Genomic DNA, 23,986 nt, shown 5'->3' on the forward strand with positions numbered 1-23,986 from the left:
TTCTTCTCCATGTTGCTGTTCAGTTTTCCTGACACCGTTTTCTGAAGAAACTATCTTTCCTCCACTGGATATTTCTTCCTGCTTTCTCAAAGATGAGGTGACCATATACTTGTGGGTCCATTTCTGTGTTTTCTATTATAGTCCATTGATCTATGTGTGTATTTTTGTGCCAGTACCATACTGCCTGGATCACTACATCTTTGTTACGTAACTTGAAATCTGGAATCGTGTTGCCTCCAGTTTTGTTTTTCTTTTTCAAAATTGCTTTGCCTATTTGGGGTCCTTTGTAATTCCATACAAATTTTAGGATTGTTTGTGAAAAATGATAGTGGTATTTCGATAGGGATTGCATTAAGTGTGTAGATTTCTTTGGATAGTATACACATTTTTTTAAAGATTTTATTTATTTATTTGACAGAGAGAGATAAAGCGAGAGAGGGAACACAAGCAGGGGAGTGGGAGAGGGAGAAGCAGGCTCCCCGCTGAGCAGGGAGCCCTATACGGGGCTCAATACCAGGACCCTGGGATCATGACCTGAGCTGAAGGCAGACGCTTAATGACTGAGCCACCCAGGCGCCCCTGGATAGTATATACATTTAAACAGTGTTTGTTTTTCCAATCCATGAGCATAGAATGCTTTTCCATTTCTTTGTGTCCTCTTCAATTTCTTTCATAACTATTCTATAGTTTTCAGAGTACAGATCTTTTATTTCTTTAGTTTATTCCTAGGTATCATGGTTTTCAGTGCAATTGCAAATAGGATCGATTCCTTAATTACTTTTTCTGCTGCTTCGCTATTGGTGTATAGGAATGCAGCAGATTTCTGCAAGTTCATTTTATATCCTGCAACTTTGCTGAATTCATCTATTACTTCTAGCAAGTTTTGGTGGGGTCTTTCGAGTTTTCTACATAAAGTATCATGTCTGCAAATAGTGAAAGTTTGACTTCTTCCTTGCCAATTTTGATGCCTTTTATTTCTTTCTGTTGTCTGATTGCTGAGGCTAAGACTTCCAGTATTATGTTAAACAGTAATGGTGAGAGTAGACATCCTTGTCTTGTTCCTGATCATAAAGGAAAAGCTCTGTTTTTCCCCATTGAGGATGATATTACCTGTGAGTCTTTTGTATATGGCCTTCATGATGTTGAGGCATTTTCCACCTGTTTCTACTTTGTTGAGGGTTTTTATCAAGAAAGGACGGTGCATTTTGTCAAATGCTTTTTCTGCATCTATTGAGAGGATCAGTGGTCCATATCCTTTCTTTCATTACTGTGGTGTATCACATTGATTAATTTACAAATATTGAAACACCCCTGCAGCCTAGTAATAAATCCCACTTGATCATGTTGAATAATTCTTTTAATGTACTGTTGAATTAAATTAGCTAGTATTTTTTTGCCCTCTTTTTTATTGTTATGTTAATCACCATATAGTACATCATTAGTTTTTGAGTAGTGTTCCATGATTCATTGTTTGTTCATAACACCCAGTGCTCCATGCAGAATGTGCCCTCTTTAATACCCATCACCAGGCTAACCCATCCCCCTACCCTCCTCCCCTCTAGAACCCTCAGTTTGTTTTTCAGAGTCCATCATCTCTCATGGTTCGTCTCCCCCTCTGACTTACTCCCCTTCATTCTTCCTCTCCTGCTACCTTCTTCTTTTTCTTTTTTCTTAAAATATGTTGCGTTATTTGTTTCAGAAGTACAGATCTGTGATTCAACAGTCTTGCACAATTCACAGCGCTCACCGTAGCACATACCCTCCCCAATGTCTATCACCCAGCCACCCCATCCCTCCCACGCCCAACCACTCCAGTAACACTCAGTTTGTTTCCTGAGATTAAGAATTCCTTATATCAGTGAGGTCATATGATACATGTCTTTCTCTGATTGACTTATTTCACTAAGCATAACACCCTCCAGTTCCATCCACGTCGTTGCAAATGGCAAGATCTCATTCCTTTTGATGGCTGCATAATATTCCATTGTGTATATATACCACATCTTCTTTATCCATTCATCTGTCGATGGACACCTTGGCTCTTTCCACAGTTTGGCTATTGTGGACATTGCTGCTATAAACATTGGGGTGCATGTACCCCTAAATTAGCTAGTATTTTATTGAGAATTTTTGCATCCATGTTCATCAGGGATATTGGTCTGTAGTTCTCTTTCTTAGTAGGGTCTCTGTCTGGTCTTGGAATCAAGGTAATGCTGATTTTATAGAATGTATTTGGAAGTTTTCCTTCCATTTCTTTTTTTTAAACAGTTTAAGAACAGTATTAACTCTTCTTTAAACGTCTGGCAGAATTCCCCTGGGAAGCCATCTGGTCCAGGACTCTTGTTTGTTGGGAGATTTTTGATTACTGATTCAATTTCATTGCTAGTTATGGGTCTGTTCAAATTTTCTATTTCTTCCTGTTTCAGTTTTGATAGTTTATAAATTTCTATGAATTTCTTCATTTCTTCCAGATTGTCCAGTTTGTTGGCATATAATTTTTCATAGTATTGCCTTATAATTGTTTGTATTTCTGTGGTGTTGGCTCTGATCTATCTTCTTTCATTTGTTATTTTCTCTATTTGGTTCCTTTCTCTCTGTCTCTCTCTCTCTTTTTTTATTTTATTGGGTCTTTCAAAGAAGCAGCTCTTAGTATTGTTGATCTGTTCTAACGATTTTTTGTTGTTGTTTCTATATCACTGATTTCTCCTATAATCTTTATTATTTCTCCTCTTCTGCTGGATTTAGGCTTTATTTCCTGTTCCTATTTTAGCTGCTTTAGGTATAAGGTTGGTTGTGTATTTGAGACTTTTCTTGTTTCTTGAGGTAGGCCCGTATTTCAATATACTTCCTTCTTAGGACTACCTTTGCTGCATCCGAAAGGTTTTGGAGTGTCATGTTTTCTTTTTCATTTGTTTCCATGTAATTTTTTTTTATTTTTTCTTTAATTTCCTTGTTAACCCATTCATATTTTAGTAGGATGTTCTTTAACCTCCATGTATTTGTGGTCTTTCCAAAATTTCTCTTGTGATTGACTTCAGGTTTCACAGTGTTGTGGTCTGAAAATATGCATGGTATGATCTTGAACTTTTTGTACTTCTTGCAGCCTGATTTGTGAGCCAGGATGTAATCTATTCTGGAGATTGTTCCATGTAGACTCAAAAAGAATGTGTGTTCTGCTACTTTATGATGAAATGTTAAGAATATATCTGTGAAGTCCATCTGGTCCACTGTGTCATTGAAAGACATTGTTTCCTTGTTGCTTTTCTGCTTAGATGATTTTGTCTATTGCTCTAAGTAGGGTGTTAAAGTTACCCAGTATTATTGTATTATTATCAATGAGTTTCTTTATCTTTATTATTGATTGATTTATATATTTGGGATCTCCTAATTTGGGGGCGTAAATATTTACAATTGTTAGATCTTCTTGATGAATAGAACCCTTTTTGATGATATAATGCCCTTCTTCATCTCTTGTTACAGTCTTTGCTTAAATATCTAGTTTCTCTGATATGTTTATGGCTACTCCAGCTTTCTTTTGACATCCATTAGCATGATAGATGCTTGTCCATCCCTTCACTTTCAATCTGCAAGTGTGTTTAAGTCTAAAATGAGTCCCTTGGAGGGAGCATATAGATAGATCTTGCTTTTTTTAATCCATTCTGATATGCTATGTCTTTGATTCGGGCATTTAGTCCATTTACATTCAGAGTGATTCATACCTTTAAGTAAAGATAGGAATTTAGTACCATTGTGTTACCTGTAGAGTTGGTATTTCTGGGGATGTTTTCTGTTCCTTTCTAGTCTTTGCTGCTTTTGGTTTTTTTCTTCTCCATTCAAAGATCCCTCCTTAAAATTTCTTGCAGGGCTGGTTTAGTGGCCATGAACTCCTTAAGTTTTTGTTTGTCTGGGAAACTCTTTATCTTTCCTGTTCTGAATGACAGCTTTGCTGGATAAAGAATTCCTGGTTGCATATTTTTCCCATGCATCACGTTGAATATATCCTGCCACTCTCTTGTGGCCTGCCAAGTTTCTGTGGACAGACCTGCTGCAAATGTGATCTGTTTTCCCTGTAGTTTAAGGACTTTTTTTCCTTTGCTGCTTTCAGGATTCTTTCCTTGTCTGTATTTTGTGAATTTGACTATGATATGCCTTGGCAATGGTGAGCTTTTGTTAGATTTAATAGGAGGTCTTTTTGCTTTGGATTTTGATTTCTGTATCTCCTAGATTAGGGAAGTTTTCAGTTATAATTGAAACAAATAAACCTTCTGCCCCCTTTTCTCTTCCTGCATGTTCTGGGATTCCTTCCAAAAGGTGGTAGCTTTTCTAATTGTTGACTTGCAGTTTTTGTTCTCTCAGACCTCTGAATATTTTCTTGAGCATTCAGAATGATTTGATAACTACTTAGCTGTGTTCAAGAGCTGTGACAAGCTTTGGGTTCCCCAACTCCTTTGCCATCTTAATTCCTCCCCCCGGTTCACTACCAGTAGTTAAGTGCAGTGGTTAACAATATAACTCTCTAGCATCAAAATTACTTCAACTATAAAGGCATAGCAATAAAAGGATTTGCCCAATGTGACCAGTCAATAGTCCAAAACTACCACACCTAGGTCTAGGCAGAAAGGGGAAACATAACACTCTTTTGAACTCTTTGAGTGAACCTTACGTCTTACTCTGTAACAGTGCTTAATTATCAGTATTTTCCAAAGCTTTATTATTCATAAGTTTCATCTGGCCTGAGGAAGACGAAATTATGATGGTCTGAATGACAAAAAGGCAACTCAAATCACATTTACACACAATTTTGTTTCTAGCAGATGCTAAATATACCTGTGCAAATCAGTTACAACTTTGTGTAAAAATACTCAACAACTCCTCATCACCACCATCACCACCACCCCTTACACAAAAAACATCACATACACAGATTCTGGGCCGTTTTGGGATCCAAAATTCTCAATTCTTTCACTTTCTTCTTTGCAGGGAGGATCTTCTTTTCTTCTGAAGCTTCTACATTCTTTTGAACTAAAGGAAAAAAGTTTATTCATAAACAATAATGGTACTAATCCAATCACATGAAATAAATTAGTAAGGCATATTAACTACATTAACAAAGCTTATGCCAAAAATCAATAATGTGTTTATTTCATTAGTTCAAGGAAGAGGATAAACATAATAATATAGACCCATTCAGAGGTTTCCCTACAACTTAAAGATCAGCACTTAAGCAGAAAAGATAAGCCAAATAGTACCAAAAATCAATTGCAGCTTCTAACCTAATGTGCAACATTCATTACTCCTTTACCAGGTACCTACAGCAGCACTGGAATTAAATACATAGTAAAATCTCCCTAATTTGGACTAATTGAGGAAAAAAGCAGATATGCACTTATCCTAAAATACGCTAAAATTTAGACATGCCTTTAATTCAGTGGAACTGCTTTAAAGTATGTAACTTTAACTACTAAACGGGTTGTCATATAAAAATCCCTGCCAAGATTGCTTTGAAGAATAAATATGAACCATCTGCAAGTTGCACAACAGCAACATTTGCATACACATAATTAATTAACCTCAAAGACTTGGTCTTTTGAGTAAGTTATCTTTGTCTCCATGACAGTTTTTAGTACTATTTGCCCTCTTAGAAGAAAATATTTAATTATGCTCTATTCAGAAGGTAATCCTCTAGACCTGAACAGTTCAAATAACCTGAAACTGTGAGAAGTAGCAGTGGCTTTAGCCCCCCATAACCTCCATCAGCTCTACCTCAGAGAACCCATCTCAAAAACCAAAGTAAAAAACAATGTGGCTATCTGTTGTGAAAATGAAGCTTTATGGCAAATCCCTAAACCCACCTATACAAAAATTCCACAGCTACCATTGTACTCAGGTGTTGACAGTTTACTTCTTCTAATATAAAAATAGGGTTGTAGGTAATGGGACCATTAAAAAATATGAGAAAACTAAAGCCAACATTTTTTTTCATTCAAGTAGTGATATGCTTTTATCCCCAAACTCATGCTGCTAAACTTCATCATTGAATCATATGACCATAATAATAATGCTTATTACTTTTAAAAATTTAATTTCATTTTGAGGAAATCATGATTTTTATTATTTTAACTTACCTGATTTTTGTTAAAGAGATCATAAATGAGTTACTGATTTTCTTTAGAGGAAAACCAACACACTACTACAGTACATTTTTGCTAAGCTATGTGTTCACAGATGTTAGCATCTGGAAAACTTTCCATACATGTTATAGAATACATCAAATACTGCAAGTCCATTAAGATCCCCCCCTGTTTTACTGGTAAAAAATATAGGGAAATTAAGTGAACTTCCTAGAAAAAATAACATAAAATTAATTACCTTAATAATTATGTCCTAATATTTAGTTCTAAGCTTTATCACTATGACCTAACTAAAGTGATGCAGAGTCTAAGCAGACTAGGTAATAATTACACTTGTGAAAATCATGATCTCAAGTCCAAGCCAGGTTAAGACTCCTCTATATAAAGAAATGACAGTCCAAAAATCATACCCTTTGTTAATTAAAAAAAAAAGGTACCTGAATCATATTTAAATTACTTCTAGAATCATTCAGAAAATTTTTCCCTAAGAAATAGTCAAGGAAACTGTCTTAATCTCCCAATATGCCTTAATCCCCTCTATTGGAGACTAGTTAACCAAGTACATATAGGGTGAAAATGCTGTAGTATAATGGATATTGTAAGATTTTCTGCAAACTAACAAGACTCTGGAGTAACCCAGACAAACATAATGTTCATTTTGTATGACTTCATATTTTTGCATTTTTTTCATTAAAATACATTCCAACTTCTCCCCTTTTCAAATTAACAAATTGCTTAAAATTAAGATTAGACGTCTTAAATATCTTAAATCCTAATATATTTCCCTTATAGTATGTAAATTGGCTTTATCTTAGGTTGAAGAAATGATAAGAATTTCATGATTGGGCAATGCTATTTTGAGAATTACTAGAGCAAAGCTAGTTTAAAATAGTTCCCTAATCAGATAGCCTTTCACAAACAATAAAGTTTTTGCCATGATCAGTAAACATTAACCAATGGCTATTAATGCCTTTGGCTTTCTTGTCTTTAAAAGCATTCCTTAGTGATCACAACCACAGGCTTAGATAAATAGAGAATTTGAAGAGAGGTAATGACATATGAAACTTATCCAGAGAGTACTGAAGGCTTCTTATGTTAAAAATGTCCTGCTTTCATAATGTTTCAAACTGTTACCTGTCTTTGGATGCTTTTATTACATATGTTTCAAATGCTTTAAAATTAAATATTCCATAACTTTATTAAAATATGGGCAATTTAGTAACTCAACTAAAGATATTTCTAAAGATATTTCTCCAAAGAGGACACAGAGATGGCCAACAGGTATACAAAAGTACCCTCAATATCATGAGGGAAATGCAGATAAAAACCATAATGAGATATCACCTCACAGCTCTTTGAATGGCTCTTACCAAAACCAAAACAAAGTGTTAGTGAGGATGTGGTGGAAGAACTGGAACCCTTGTACACTGTTGGTAGAAATGTGAAATGGTGTAGCTGCTGTAGAGAACACTATGGAGATTCTACAAATAATTAAAACTAGAACTACCATATGATGTACCAATCCCACTTCTGGGTATTAACCAAAAGAACTAAGAATCTCAAAGAGATAGCTGCACTCCCATGTTTACTGCACTATTATTCACAAAACAGCCAAGATATGAAAAGAATCTAAATGTCCATCAGAGAAATGTGGCATATACATATAACGAAATGTTATTCACCCTTAAAAAAAAAGAAGAAAATCCTGCCATAAATAACAACTTGGATGAACCTGGGGAACATTACACTAAGTGAAATAAGCAAGTCATAGAAAGACAAATACCGCATAATTATGAAGCATCTAAAATGTCAAACTCATAGAAACAAAAGAGTGAATTGTGGTTGCCAGGGACTGACAGTGGGAGAAGTGGGGAGTTGCTGCTCAATGTGTATAAAGTTTCCATTACATAAGATGAATAAGTTCTAAAGATATGTGGTACAAAATTATAGCTATAGTTAATAATACTGTATTATACACTTAAAAATTTGTGAGCAGGTAGATCTCATGTGAAAAGTGCTTATACCAAAAATATCATAATGTTAAAACTTAAAATAAATTACAGTGATTTTGTAATTTGAAATTATTTGAATGGGACTGGAGAAATTTTTTTAAGTCTCAATACAAAAACTTTAATAATTGATTTTGTCATCAATGGCCCTATGGTCCCCATGTTCATAATGAGGCCTATAATCAAATGTTATCTTTCGATATGCAAATGAAAAACCATATAGCCACTGGTTTTAAATCTGATGGATTAATTTGAGTGCTTAAATTATCACTGCTAATTGACCAAATAATGAAACATCTTAAAATACTGTCTGTAGAAAGATAATGATGTGTAATAAAGACATTTGTATTATTATTAAATGTGCTAACAGCAAGATACTAATTACATAAGATAAAATGCCTATTAAGTATTCTTATATTTCCTTTAACATATGGATTTTTATCTGTAATTATTCTATAAATTTATTCCTTTACAGTTGAGGGGTGCTCATTGGCATAAATAAACATGGCTATAATCTATTCCTGATCTAATTTAGGCAATGTTCATAAATCCCCTATTAATTTCTGTTATCTCAGTGGGTACAGACAACATGTGACAAAATATTTGTAAGATGTAGCAAATATTAAGATATTATAAATGGGTAACATTGAATGATTTACATAATGATAACTACTATACATCATAACAAACTTTTAATAACTACTTTGTCTCAAAATGCAATGAGAAAGATTGATTCATAAAGTCAGCATCAATACTATTAATTCATTCATTTATCCAGCAAATACTTGTTGAAGACCTACTATGTGTAAGCCTAGGCACAAGCATATAGACTTAAATGTCTACTCATTTTTTTAAAAAACATGGTCATATATAAACTACTAATTAGGGAAGTATCTCCAAAAGATATCTAACATTTATAATTTTCTTTATCCATAATAATATAGTTTGAATGAATATATGCATATCACTCAGCAAATTCTTTTTGTTATTGGGATTAGTTTCATATTAACAAATCCTGTATCTTAAATCAGCATCAACTGATGTATTACATCATATTAGAAGGAATATGTGGAGAAGCAAAAATATGACACTTCCCAGTAAGTATACTGTATACAAAACTAGGATAAATAAAGCCAGTAACAGTAGTGATAAAAAAATCACCTAAAAATATTTATGTAACTTTATTCATACATATGTGTATATCAAGCAAGTAACCGCCCAACTTATTGTAGATATATATTGATATAAAAATTGTGATCACCCCACATAAATACATATTTTTCCATTTGTATACATTCCAGAAGTGATTCTAACTATACAGAAATAATTTTTTATGTATTAGTTGAAATACGTGTTAAACTTCAATAAATAATTGCATGTTAAAATGAGTGCAAATATGAAAATGGCAGGCAGGGAAAATCTACTATGATTTTTGTGCAATAGCTGCAATAAATTTATATTATATATATATAACTTTTATACAAATATATATATATCACATAAAAGGGGAAAGTATGATAATAAGAACTACAACAATAACAGTGATAGTAGTACTAAAGTACTAACCATAACAATCATCACAATCACCACCAAAATCAACTTGTATTAAATACCTCCTCTGTCATCTTATATAATAGGTATTACCATTGTCATCTTATAAAGGAGGAAGCTACAAAATAGAAAATTTGAGTCATTTGCCCAAGATCATACAGCAAGTAATAAAAAGATGCTCAACCTCACCTGTCATCAGGGAAATGCAAATGAAAACAACCAATGACAACCTCACAGTCATCAAATTGAAGTAACAGAAGTCTTATAATACCAAGTATGGATGAGGAGGCAAAAAAATAAGAGTTTGTGCCAACAGTGGTAGTAAAAATTAGGATAACAAATATAAAATAAACATTTACTAGCATCTAATACATTTAAGGTGTGCTTACCATAAGTATAACCCAATCTTTCCATTTATGGGTCAAACAGTCAAGGAGACAAGGATGTTCACTGCAGCAATGTTTACAACAGTACAAAAACTGGAAACAACCCACATGCCAGGGGGTTATGAAATGGATAAACTGTGCTATATTCATATAATGGAATACAGCTCAGCATTTATATTGAGTGTACTACAGCTAAATATTCCAATAAGAATAGATCCCAATTATAATTTTGAATGGAAAAATAAACATCATGGAAAATATTACATGCAGTATAATAGCATTCATCTAAATTAAAAATGAAACAAAATAATCTTATGTATTGTGTATAAAGTGTAAATGTACGTGTGTGTGTGTGTGTGTGTGTGTGTGTATCAAAAATTTAAAAACCTGGACTAAATACTTAGCAGATTAATGACTTCTTTCCTTGGGGGAGGAAAGTGATACTGGAACAAGTAAAATCCTGGAAACTTCAATTTTATGTTTTGTTTAAAAGCAAATATCTGCACTAAATATGATGAAATGTTATCATTTTTTTCATTCTGGGAGGCTGGTACATAGGTGTTTCCTATATTAGCCTATGCAGATTTCCATTTTTTCCCAACATAAAAATAAAAATGGTATGACCTGATATATATGTATCTTTTTCACACTTTATAAACTGTTAGCCTTGGCAATCCAGGGAACAAGGGTATATAGGAATCAGAAAAAATAGAAGAGGGAATAATAAAAACTACAGGTAAACATTAGTCATTTTGGTCAGCAAGCACAATTTTATTTTCAACTGTTTTTGAATCTATTTTGTGAGGAATAACATATTTGCTTACCAAACCTTGAGAGGGAAAGCTGATGCAATATGCAGTATGAGGCTGCAATTCCATCTCCTATGTTCTGCATATTGCAGCTGTGAAGCTGCCCCTTTCTCTTTTGCCTACAGCTGTGCATTAACTAAGGCATCCCACAGAAAGGGAGATTTCATTCTGTCACCTGCATTGTACCTGAAGCCATAGGAATGGCATTACCAGGAATGTTGCTGAAGTTTACAGCACATTAAACAAGATTAATGGTTCTAACAGTAGGAATCACACATACATACTTTGTAATGATTCCCTAATTAAGGAACAAATCTTACTGGTGGTAGTTTATTTATGTTTTTTGTTTTTTTTTTTTACTGGTCATAGCTTAGACAAGAACCCCCCAAATCAGTAAGCACATGTTACTGCAAATTAACATCTGCATAACTAATATATTTGTATACGTGTTATTTAAGCAAATTACTGAACACTGCTAAATGTCACCAGAACACTATGTTTAACAACGTGCATAGCTAATGTTGTGTATTTACAATTGGGCCTCAATAGCTCAGAAGGTAATGTTTACTTTAGGGAGGACAAATAAAGTTGACTTAAAGATTTTAGGTAGAATCTCCCTTGTTTGAAGTGATATTTTACTTTATTTTTTTAAAGATTTTATTTGACAGAGAGAGAGAGTGAGAGAGAGCATACAAGTAGGCAGAGTGGCAGGGAGAGGGAGAGGGAGAAGCAGGCTCCCCGCTGAGCAGGGAGCCAGATGTGGGGCTCCATCCCAGGACCCTGGGATAATGATCTGAACTGAAGGCAGACGCTTAACCGACTGAGCCACCCAGGTGCCCCTGAAGTGATATTTTATTTTTTTTTAAAGATTTTATTTATTTATTTGACAGAGAGAGACACAGAGAGAGCAGGAACACAAGCAGGGGGAGTGGGAGAGGGAGAAGCAGGTCTCCTGCTGAGCAAGGAGCCCGATGCAGGACTCGATCCCAGGACCCTGGGATCATGACCTGAGCCGAAGGCAGACGCTTAACAACTGAGCCACTCAGGCGCCCCCTGAAGTGATATTTTAAACACCAAAATGGAAGTATGGTTCTTACCTCAATCTAGTATTTGACAAATGAGGTGGTGGAAGTTATTTCTGTCAACCTTTAACCTTTGTGAAGTACCTTATTCAAACTATAGTTAATTCCTTTACTCGTAAGTTGGCTCCGACTTTGTATGTATGAACTGATTATTTTTCTGGCCATCCCGCACACTCAGAGAATGCCCTGTTATGCAAAATATCCTAATTCATGCCACAAATCAGTAAGTCCAGTAATAAACCCCAAGAGCTAAGTACGTCAAAGCTGAGTGCTAAGAAATGCAACAGTAGCAATTATGATGATAAAACCAGTACTGCTAGGCTATAGGGCATTTCTTGTTGAGAACACTTTGGGCATTCATTATATTCAGGTTTTTCTTTTATAATGTGGTCTATTTCAGACTGGTACAAGTCGTGCACACAACTGAGTTTAATGTGAGCAAGACTGAACAAAATAATACCTTAAATATTTGTAGCCAGGGACTCAAACTAACAATGTAGGATTTTTCAGTCTGGGTTTCAGGTATAGCTGAACATAGCCTGAAGGTCAGTGTTGTAGATCTCACCAAGGATTTACTCAAGTGAAGGATCAGTGGGAAACTGTGAATCCTAAAAGAAGCTTCTCATCTCCTGGATATTTCTACTTGATTGTCTAATAAGCTCCATAAATTTAGCACATCCTATACCATATTCCTTATCTTACACCCAAACTTGCTCCTCCCATGTCTTTTCCATCTCAAATGGCAACTCAATCTTAATTGTTCAAGCAAAATACACATGTGCATGCACACATGTGAGCACACACACAAACAAATTATCGTTAATTCTTCCCTCTCACAGGCTACATCCCATTCTTTGGCAAATCTAGTATCTGATAACTTCTCATCACCCCCATTTCTATGTAAGGGTTTCAAGCCACCATTACTTCTAGCCTAAGTTATTGTTGTAGCCTAATAACCCGTCTCTATTCTGCCTCTGCCTTTCTTCATTCTACCCTATCAACACATTAATTAATGTTATTCTACTGTTCAAAACCTTCCAATGGCTTCCTGACTTATTCAGAGTAAAAAGAAAGTCTTCACAATAGCTTAGAAAGTCCTACATCGTATTTCATGTCCCTTCCATAACTATTCTGATCTCATCTTTTGCTACTTTCCTCTGATTCACTCTAGCCACACAACCTTCCTTACTGTTCTTCAAATACACCAGAACAATTCCCACAGCAGAGTCTTGACCTTGATATTATGTCATCCCTAGATCTCCCCTCACTTCTTTCAGATCTTTATTCAATGTCATTTTCTCATAGAAACCTTTCCTGATGATGTGGTTCCAAATCAGAACTTCTCCCTCCTGACACATATTTTCCTCTTTGCCTGCTTCATTTCTCTCAGAAGCAATTACCATCATCTGACACAATATGTATTTTTTATTTTATTTTCTATACCTTCTATTTTGATGTGAGCTCTATTAAAAAAAGGGATTTGTCACTGTTTTGTTCACTGTTATATACTATCATCCAGACTCATTCCTGGAAAAAAATAGGCACTCCAATTATTTTGGAATTTATACTACATTTATATTCTTATTTGTAAAAAAGGATTTATATATAATGTTAGGTATTCCAGTACTGGTAATAGCAAAAGACTGTAAGTGTTCATCTACTGCAGACAGGTTTAATAAATTATGTTACATGGTGTATTCCTTACACTAGCAAAATATCTGAACTAACCAAAAAGCACGTCAGTAGAAGAATGACTGATTAAATTATGGTATGTACTTTCAATGTACCACTCTACTGCTATATCCGAGACCAAGGAAGATTTTTATAGAATAATATGGAACGATCTTCAATAAATATTGTTAGATGAAGCAAACAAGTTATATAAGACTATGCAGTACTACCATTTACAGAAAAAAAGAGGGAAGAATAAATGTATTTGTTAGTATATATATAAAATGTTCCTGGGAAGAAACACAAGAAATTTATTACATTAGTTACCTCTAGGGAAGGGACTGAGTAGGTGGGGTACAGAGATGAGAGGAACAAATTTCCCTGTATACTATTTTTCTGCCTTTTGAACTTTAAACCATATTATCAATTCAAAAATTAATAGAAAAACAAAGAAAAGGAACAAAAGGATTTCACCACTAAAGATGTCTAATATATGAGTGCACAGGACAAAAATGCTTTGTGTTACAAACTGGGGGAAAGTACTTTGTGCACTTGAGGATGCAGCATAGAAATGAAGCCCAGTCTTCTGGTGGCGCCATCAACAGAGCAGAGGAAAAATAAACAGACACACATGAAATGGTGGCCTAGCCCTAGAGGCCTATAAGAATTTATTAGTGAAATTCAAGTAAACAAAATTTTAACAACATAATGATGTACTAAGAGGGGAAGCTGAAGAATTCATTGCTTTCAGCACGATTAATGAATTTAATCTTCACAATAGTATTGTTTCATACAAGTATTTCTTTTTTTTCTGTATTTTTTTTTCAAGATTTATTTATTTTGAGAGAGTGAGAATGAGAGAGAGAGAGTACATGAGAGGGGGGAGGGTTAGAGGGAGAAGCAGGCTTCTCGCTGAGCAGGGAGCCCAATGCAGGACTCGATCCCGGGACTCCAGGATCATGACCTGAGCCAAAGGCAGTCGCTTAACCGACTGAGCCACCCAGGCGCCCTGTAGTTATTTTTTTAATTTTTTAAATTTTATTATGTTATGTTAGTCACCATACATTATTAGTTTCTGATGTGGTGATCCATGATCCATTGTTTTCATATAACACCCAGTGCTCCATGCAGTACGTGCCCTCCTTAATACCCATCACTGGGCTAACCCATCCCCGATCCCCCGTCCCCTCTAAAACCCTTTTGTTTCTCAGAGTCCATAGTCTCTCATGGTTCATCTCTCCGTCTGATTACCCCCTTCATTTTTCCCTTCCTTCTCCTAATGTCCTCCATGCTATTCCTTATGTTCCACAAATAACTGAAACCATATGATAATTGACATTCTCTGCTTGACTTATTTCATTTAGCATAACCTCCTCCAGTCCCATCCATGTTGACGTAAAAGTTGGGTATTCCTCCTTTCGGATGACTAAGTAATCTTCCATTGTATATAAAGACCACATCTTCCTACTCCATTCATCTGTTGAAGGACATCTCAGCTCTATCCACAGTTTGGCTATTGCAGACATTGCCGCTATGAACACTGGGGTGCAAATAGCCCTTCTTTTCACTACATCTATGTACTTGGGGTAAATGCCCAGGAGTGCAATTGCTGGGTCATAGGGAAGCTCTATTTTTAATTCTTTGAGGAACCTCCACACTGTTTTCCAAAGTGGCTGTACCAACTTGCATTCCCACAAACAGTGTAAGAGGGTTCCCCTTTCTCCACAACCTCTCCAACATTTGTTGTTTCTTTCCCTGTCCATTTTTGCCATTCTAACTGGTGTAAGGTAGTATCTCAATGTGGTTTTAATTTGAATTTCCCTGATGACTAATGATGATAAACATTGTTTCATGTGTCTATTGGCCATTTGTATGTCTCCCTAAAAGAACTGTCTTTTAATGTCTTCTGCCCACTTTTTGACGTTTTTGTTTTTCGGGTATTCAGTTTGAGAAGTTCTTGATAGATCTTGGATACTAGCCCATTATCTGTAGTGTCATTTGCAAATATCTTCTCCCATTCACTGGGTTGCCTCTTTGTTTTGTTGGCTGTTTTCTTTGCTGTGCAGAAGCTTTATATCTTGATGAAGTCCCAAAAGTTCATTTTTGCTTTTGTTTCACTAGACTTTGGAGATATATCTTGAAAGAAGTTGCTGTGGCCGATGTCAAAGAGGTTACTGCCTATGTCCTCCTCTAGGATTTTGATGGATTCCTGTCTCACATTGAGGTCTTTCATCCATTTTGAGTTTATCTTTGTGTATGCTGTTAGAGAATGGTCGAGTTTCATTCTTCTGCATGTGGCTGTCCAATTTTACCAGCATCATATATTGAAGAGACTGTCTTTTTTCCATTGCATATTTTTTCCTGCTTTGTCGAAGATTATTTGACCATAGAGTTGAAGGTCCATATCTCGGTTCTCTATTCTGTTCCATTGGTCTATATGTCTGTTTCTGTGCCAGTACCATGCTGTCTTGGTGATCACAGCTTTGTAATATAGCTTGAAATCAGGCAACATGATGCCCCCAGCTTTGTTTTTCTTTTTCAACATTTCCTTGGTGATTCGGGGTCTTTCTGATTCCATACAAATTTTAGGATTGTTTGTTCCAGCACATTGAAAAATGTCATTGGATTTTTGATCGGGATGGCATTGAAGGTATAGATTGCTCTGGGTAGCATAGACATTTTAACAATGTTTATTCTTCCGATCCACGAGCATGGAATGTTTTTCCATCTTTTTGTGTCTTCTTCAATTTCTTTCATGAGTGTTCTGTAGTTCCTAGAGTATAGATCCTTTACCTCTTTGGTTAGGTTTATTCCAAGGTATCTTATGCTTTTTGGTGCTATTGTAAGTGGAATCGTTTCTGTAATTTCTCTTTCTACAATTGCATTGTTTGTATAAGAAAGCAACTGATTTCTGTGCATTGATTTTGTATCCTGCCACATTACTGAATTGCTGTATGAGTTCTAGTAATTTGGAGGTGGAGTCTTTTGGATTTTCCACATAAAGTATCATGTCATCTACGAAAAGAGAGAGTTTGACTTCTTCTTTGCCAATTTGAATACCTTTTATTTCTTTTTGTTGTCTGATTGCTGTTGCTAGGACTTCTAGTACTATGTTGAACAACAGTGGCAAGAGTTGACATCCTTGACATGTTCCTGATCTTAAGGGAAAGGCTCTCAGCTTTTCCCCATTGTGTATGATATTTGCTGTGGGTTTTTCATAGATGGATTATATGAACTTGAGGAATGTTCCCTCTATCCCTTTACTCTGAAGAGTTTAATCAGGAAAGGATGTTGTATTTTGTCAAATGCTTTTTCTGCATCAATTGAGAGGACCATATGGTTCTTCTCTCTCCTCTTATTATTGTGCTCTATCACACTGATTGATTTGCGAATGCTGAAACACCCTTGCATCCCGGGGATAAATCCCACTTGGTCATGGTAGATGATCCTTTCAATGTATTCTTGGATCCTATTAGCTAAGATTTTGTTGAGGATGTTGGAATCCATATTCATCAGGGATATCGGTCTGATATTCTCCATATTGATGGGGTCATTGCCTGGTGTGGGGATTAAGGCAATGCTGGCCTCACAGAATGAGTCTGGAAGTTTTCCTTCTGTTTCTATTCTTTTGAAACAGCTTCAGGAGAATAGTTATTATTTCTTCTTTGAATGTTTGGTAGAATTCCCCAGGGAATCCATCAGGCCCTGGACTCTTGTTTTCTGGGAGGTTTTTGATCACTGCTTCAATCTCGATACTGGTTATTGGCGTATTCAGGTTGTCAATTTCTTCCTCTTTCAGTCTGGCAGCTTCTAGGTTTCCAGGAAGGCCTCCATTTCATACAGATTGATCAGCTTATTGGCATATAGTTGTTGATAATAATTTCTAATAATTGTTTCTATTTCCTTGGTGTTAGTCCCGATCTCTCCCCTTTCATTCATAATTTTATTAATTTGGGTACTTTTTTCTTTTGGATAAGTCTGGCCAGTGGTTTATCGATCTTATTAATTCTTTCAAAGAACCAACTTCTAGTTTCGTGGATCTGATCTACTGCGTTTCTGGTTTCTAATTCATTGATCTCTGCTCTAATCTTAATTATTTCTCTTCTAATGCATGGCTTAGGCATTGCTTATTCCTTTTTCTCTAGTTCTTTAAGGTGTAGAATTAGTTGGTGAATTTGGGATTTTTCTATTTTTTAAGTGAGGATTGGATGGCTATGTATTTCCCCCTTAGGACCGCCTTTGCAGTATCCCATAGGTTTTGGACCGACGTGTTTTTGTTCTCATTGGTTTCCGTGAATTGTTTAAGTTCTTCTTTGATTTCCTAGCTGACCCAAACATTCTTGAGCAGAGTGGTCTTTAGCTTCCAAGTGTTTGAATTTCTGCCAGATTTTTTCTTGTGGTTGAGTTCCAGTTTTAAAGCATTGTGGTCTGAGAATATGCAGGGAATAATCTCAATCTTTTGGTATCGGTTGAGACCTGATTTGTGACCCAGTATGTGGTCTATTCCAGAGAAAGTTCCATGTGCGCTCGAGAAGAATGAGTATTGTTGTTTTAGGGTGGAAAGTTCTGTATATATCTATGAGGGCCATCTGATCCAGTGTATCATTCAAAGCTCTTGTTTGTTGATTTTCTGCTTAGATGATCTATCTATTGCTGAGAGTGGAGTATTGAGGTCTCCTACAATTAAGGTAATCAATATGACTCTTTATTTTGGTCAACAGTTGGCTTATGTAGATGGTTGCTCCCATGTTGGGGGCATAGATATTTACAATTGTTAGATCTTCTTGTTGGATAGACCCTTTAAGAATGATATACTGTCCTTCTGTGTCTCTACAGAATTTCGTTTAAAATCTAATTTGTCTGATATAAGAATTGCTACCCCCGCTTTCTTTTGAGGTGTGTTGGAATGGAAGATGGATCTCCATCCCTTCACTTTCAGTCTGGATGTATCTTTAGGTTCATAATGAGTCTCTTGTAGACAGCATATGGATGGGTCCTGTCTTTTTATTCAATCTGCAACCCTGTGCCGTTTTATAGGAGCATTTAGGCCATTCATGCTAAGAGTGATTATTGAAAGACACAAATTAATTGTCATCATGTTGCCTGTGAAGATGTTGTTTTTATAGATTGTCCCTATAAATTTCTGTTATATATCACTCTTGGGGTCTTTCTCCTTTTATAGAACACCCCCCTTAATATTTCTTGCAGGGCCAGCTTAGTGGTCACATATTCTTTAGTTTCTGCCAGTCGTGAAAGCTCTGCATCTCTCCATCCATTCTAAATGACAGCCTTCCTTGCCGGATAAAGTATTCTTCGTTGCATGTTCTTCTCGTTTAGTACCCTGAATATGTCTTGTCAGGCCTTTCTGGCTTGCCAGGTCTCTGTGGATAGGTCTGACATTATTCTGATGTTCCTCCCTCTGTAGGTAAGGAATATCTTCCCCCTAACTGCCCTTTTTTTGTTTTTGTTTTTGTTTTTTTTATTATTCATGAGAGACAGAGAGAGACAGAGAGGCAGAGGGAGAAGCAGGCTCCCAAGGAGCGGGGAGCCCGATGTGGGACCCGATCCCAGGACTCTGGGATCATGACCTGAGCTGAAGACAGACGCTTAACCATCTGAGCCACCCAGGCGCCCCCCCCAACTGCCCTTAAGATGGTTTCCTTGGTTGTAAGATTTGCGAGTTTTACTAATCCATGCCGGGGTATGGCCTGTTTTCCTTGATCTTGGGAGGGGTCCTCTCTGCCTCTAGGAGGCGAATGTTTGTTTCATTACCCAGATTAGGGAAGTTCTCAGCTACGATTTGCTCAAATATATCTTCTAGTCCTCTCTGTCTCTCCACTCCCTCCAGGATTCCAATAATTCTGACATTGGAACGCTTCACGGTGTCACTTAGTTCTCTGATTCTATTTTCATGGATTCTGAGTTGTTTTTCCCTGGCCTCCTCTTTTCCCTTTGTATCTATTAAATTGTCTTCCAGGTCACTAATTCATTCTTCTGCCTCACTTACCCTAGCTGTTAGATTATCTAGATTAGATTGGATCTCATTGATAGCATTTTTAAGTTCTGCCATTCAGCTTTCATTTCTGCCCTTAGAGAGTCTATGTTACCATTAATTGATTTCTCCATTCTAGCCATTGTCTTCATAATTGCTAACCTGAATTCCATCTCCGACATCTTGGTTATATCTGCATTCATTTGTAAATCTGTGGCATAAGTCATAATCTCTGAGTCTTTCCTATTCTGGGGGTTCGTCCTCCTAGTCATTCTGTTGATGGACAGTTGAGGGAATGTATAGAGTCCAAACTGCTGACCAGAACTAAAGCAAGATGCACCTGTCTTCTAGTGACCTTAGGGTTGCTGGCCTCTTGTTCTCCCAGCCTCTCTTCTGGGGTAGGGGCCTGCCACGCTGTTACTCAGGGAGCCCTGTTTGGGCAGAGTTGCCCTGCCCCCCCATCGCGGGGGATGGGCTCAGCGGGAACCAGTTTTTTGGGGCTTTTGTTCTCTGAAGGCTTTCCCTGGCAGCTTTCCGCGTCTCTTCTGAGAGAGCAGAAGAGACTGTTTCCAACCCTCTGCCTCAGAGCAGAGAGATTACAGTCTGTTCTTCAGTGAGCTCTCCAGGCCACATTACCTCTGCTTCTGTCTGTGCTGCTATAAACTGCAGCGTCCTGGGTTGTGCACCCCTCCGCAGCGCTTCCAGTCCTGCCTCCAGGTCAGGGCACATCTCTGCCCTTTGTGCTTCTAACAACGCCAGCCGCTCCCAGTTGACATGCGTGACCCCGCCCCTCTGGGTTTCCATCCTGGGGGCTGTCCTAAAGTCCTTTCCCCGCTGCTACCGGTCTGCGAGTCTGTGCCCTGTCACCAACACGGGAGACTGTCGCTCACCGGCCATGCAAGATCCCCATGGACAGGCTCTCTCCCGCTGCTGTTTATCCTCCGATATCTGCCTGTGGAATCACGGCTCCCTGCTTCTTACCTTGAAACCAACCACCTGCAATATTCTGTTTGTAGAGATCCAGATCTTCTTACATCTCAGGCTGATTTCATGGGTGCTCAGAGTGGTTTGGTAGATATCCAGCTCAATTCCGGGGACGAGTTGAAATAGGGTCCCCTACTCCTCTGCCATCTTCCCCCCCAATATCTTTCTGATACACGTATTTCTTACACTTAAACATATTTGTTTCTTATTCATCACTTATAATTTCTAAACAAAAGTCAAATTGCAATAAAAATATTAAACCATCTGCACATACATTTCCTATGCAGACAAAAAAAAAGCAATGCTAATAGAAACAGAACTGTTGGTTGGTACATGCACTATCACGTCTGTAAAAATGGCTAAATTCATCATTAAAAAAAGGCAATTTAAGAGTTTCAATGCATAATAATCTCTGCAAAGGATACTCTGAAAGTTAAACATATAAAAAATTAAGAACTACATAGGTATTATATATATAAGTAAGCCTCTCCTGAAGAATTCCCAAACCAGTTAAAGAGACCTGTAGAGGACTACTTCCAGCCATACCAATTCAGGTGTATTATTCATACAATAGTTTTGTAATTTTTATTTCTATACCTAGATTCATATGACCTGGAGAATACTGGGTATACATAATAATTAAGTGTATATATGCAACCACCGCCAGGCATGTATTAGTCAATTCAGTCTGCCATAACAAAATGTCACATACTGGGTGGCTTAAACAATAGAAATTTGTTTCTCAAAGTTCTGGAGCCAAGGAGTTTCAAGATCAAGGTGCTAGAAAGGTAGGTTTTATTCTGAAGGCTATTTTCTTGGCTTGTACATGGACACCATCTCACTCTATGCTCACATGGCTTTGGCTTTGTGTGTATTCAGGGAGAGAGTGAGCAACCTCTCTGTGGTGTCTTATCTTATTGGATCAGGGCCCCACACTTATGACCTCATTTAACCTTAATTATTTCCTTATAGACTCCATCTCCAAATATAACATGTTGGGGGACAGGGCTTCAATGTATAAATTTTAGGGAGACACAAATATTCAGTCCATAACAGTATTAGTATTATTTCTACTTTACTAAGGAAAGTGATATCCCCGGGGACTTTCAAAAAAATCTCAGAGAAAAGTTAAATGGCAGGGTTGGGATCCAATCCCAGGCTGTTTGACCCCAAAGTCCATGCTATTACCCCTAGGCTCTATCATTCTTCATAGATACAGAAGGAGATTCACAGTTGCCTACCACATACTTACTACTAAATAATTTAAGATAAGAGGGTTCAGTAGAGATGTTAAACATGCCCCATGCTTTAATATCCCTCTTAGAGTTCTTCCTTATGTTCTAACCAAAGCTGTGCCTTCAAAGTTGTAGTTTCTTTTTCTATAAATGGCTTGGCATCCTTGCTCATTCAAACTGCAATTCTGAGTATGGTGGTCAGTGATCCCTACAGGAGATGCTGGGTGCTAATTATATTTTTAATGGTTGATGGAAGATGATGACTAGAGATGGACCGCCAGCTTGGGGTATGCATTCCCACCTAGTCCAGTCTTGTAAACTAATTTTTGTGTAATTTATAAATGAAGAGCTGGAGTAAGAGGCTTAGAGATTATGTCAGGAATTCAGGGGTTCAGAGAAGTCACCAGATTAAAAAATGGTTATACACAGCACAGGCAAAGGTTTGAGGAGGAAGCCCAACCCAAAAGAACATTAACTGGTGAGTCAGGATCATCTCTCCCCCATACATCCCTGGCATGAACCAAGAGAGCCTTTGAAAATGAGTTCAGGCAAATTCTGGAATGTATAAGTGAGAATTCTGGATAGAGACAGATATTCAATACTCTAGGCTTTGTATGTCTTACAGTTTCTGTTGCAACTGTATTTAACTCTGCCATTGTAGTGTGAAGGCAGTCATAGATAATAAATAACAAATGAGAATGGCAATTATTGAGTAACACCTCTTTTACAAAAGTACCTGGTGGGCTAGATTTCACATGCTGTATTTTGACAACCCTTGACATAAAAGTTCTTCAGTAAGTGTCTGGTACATTTTCCCCTTCCTTTCGCAACTGAGCGCACTTTATTCTTGCTTCAGTCTTTGAAAATGTGAGTTAACGTTCAACATTTTCCTTGCAAAACAGCATTTAGAAGCACCTTAATATAACTGTTGATTAGTAATCCTGTTTTCCAAATACCATTCTCCTAATCAAACACATTTATACAACTCATGCTTTTTTAAATGTGTCAATCCAACAAGGATCCAAGATTTGATCCCAAATCATAACTGTTTCTTATTTGTTCCCCATATAGTCTCTTAGGATTTTATCATGTCTACATGTAAAATGACCATAAAATATCCGCCTTAATAAAATTTTAAAATTAGATTTTACCATCCCATCAATACTAGGTAGAATGAGAGCTAATAAGGAGATACAATGTTTGATAATGATTCACTTAAGATATGGTTTATGATGGAATGAAATTTGGATTCTATACAAGACAGGCATAAACAAGACCTTTAAATTTCATATAATACAGTTCTCCTTATGTACATAAAAACATTATTGAGTATCTCAATTTTATTTTTGCTGGCTGAGTTCAATGGGAAACAACCATAGTTACGTTGTCTATGTTTTCCCCTTTCTGATTCTAACTGATTCCAAGTTTATCTTTCAGTAGTAGTTTTCTTTAGTTCATAATGGGTATTTAACCCCAAAGACACAGATGTAGTGAAAAGAAGGGTCATATGCTCCCCAATGTTCATAGCAGCAATGTCTGCAATAGCCAAACTGTAGAAAGAGCCAAGATGCCCTTCAAAAGATGAAATGGATAAAGAAGATGTGGTCCATATATACAATGGAATATTACTCAGCCATCAGAAAAGATGAATACCCAAATTTTACATCAACATGGATGGGACTGGAGATTATGCTAAGTGAAATAAGTCAAGCAGAGAAAGTCAATTATCATATGGTTTCACTTATTTGTGGAACATAAGGAATAGCATGGAGGACATTAGGAGAAGGAAGGTTAAAATGAAGGGGGGGGAATTGGAGGGGGAGGTGAACCATGAGAGACTATGGACTCCGAGCAACAAACTGAGGGTTTTGGCGGGGGGGGGGGGGGAATGGGTTAGCCCGGTGATGGGTATTAAGTAGGGCACACACTGCACGGAACACTGGTTGTTATATGAAAATAATGAATCGTGGATCACTACATCAAAAACTAATGATGTATTGTATGGTGACTAACATAACAGAACATCCCAAACCAAACCAAACCAAACCAGACAAAACAAAACAAAATAAAACAAAATAAAATAAAATAAAATAAATTTCTTTAGTTTAGAAACCACATCAGTATATTCTGTTGAAG

The 23,986-nt window shown here is 36.7% G+C and overlaps 1 protein-coding gene across 4 annotated transcripts in view; it reads right to left on the reverse strand.

Moving 5' to 3' along the window:
- DIAPH2 (diaphanous related formin 2) overlaps positions 1–23,986 on the reverse strand; it is a 946,398-nt gene that overhangs the window by 513,537 nt on the left and 408,875 nt on the right. For all 4 annotated transcript variants that reach the window (XM_088028705.1, XM_088028707.1, XM_088028706.1 and 1 more), the window contains one exon: positions 4,921–5,022. In XM_088028705.1, coding sequence (XP_087884831.1) covers positions 4,921–5,022 — 102 coding nt within the window. The remainder of the gene's footprint in view (positions 1–4,920; positions 5,023–23,986) is intronic.

Source organism: Eumetopias jubatus, unplaced genomic scaffold, assembly GCF_037043125.1.
Source record: "Eumetopias jubatus isolate StellerSeaLion01/CBP00866 unplaced genomic scaffold, mEumJub1_p1.0 scaffold_11, whole genome shotgun sequence".
Lineage (NCBI taxonomy): Eukaryota > Metazoa > Chordata > Mammalia > Carnivora > Otariidae > Eumetopias > Eumetopias jubatus.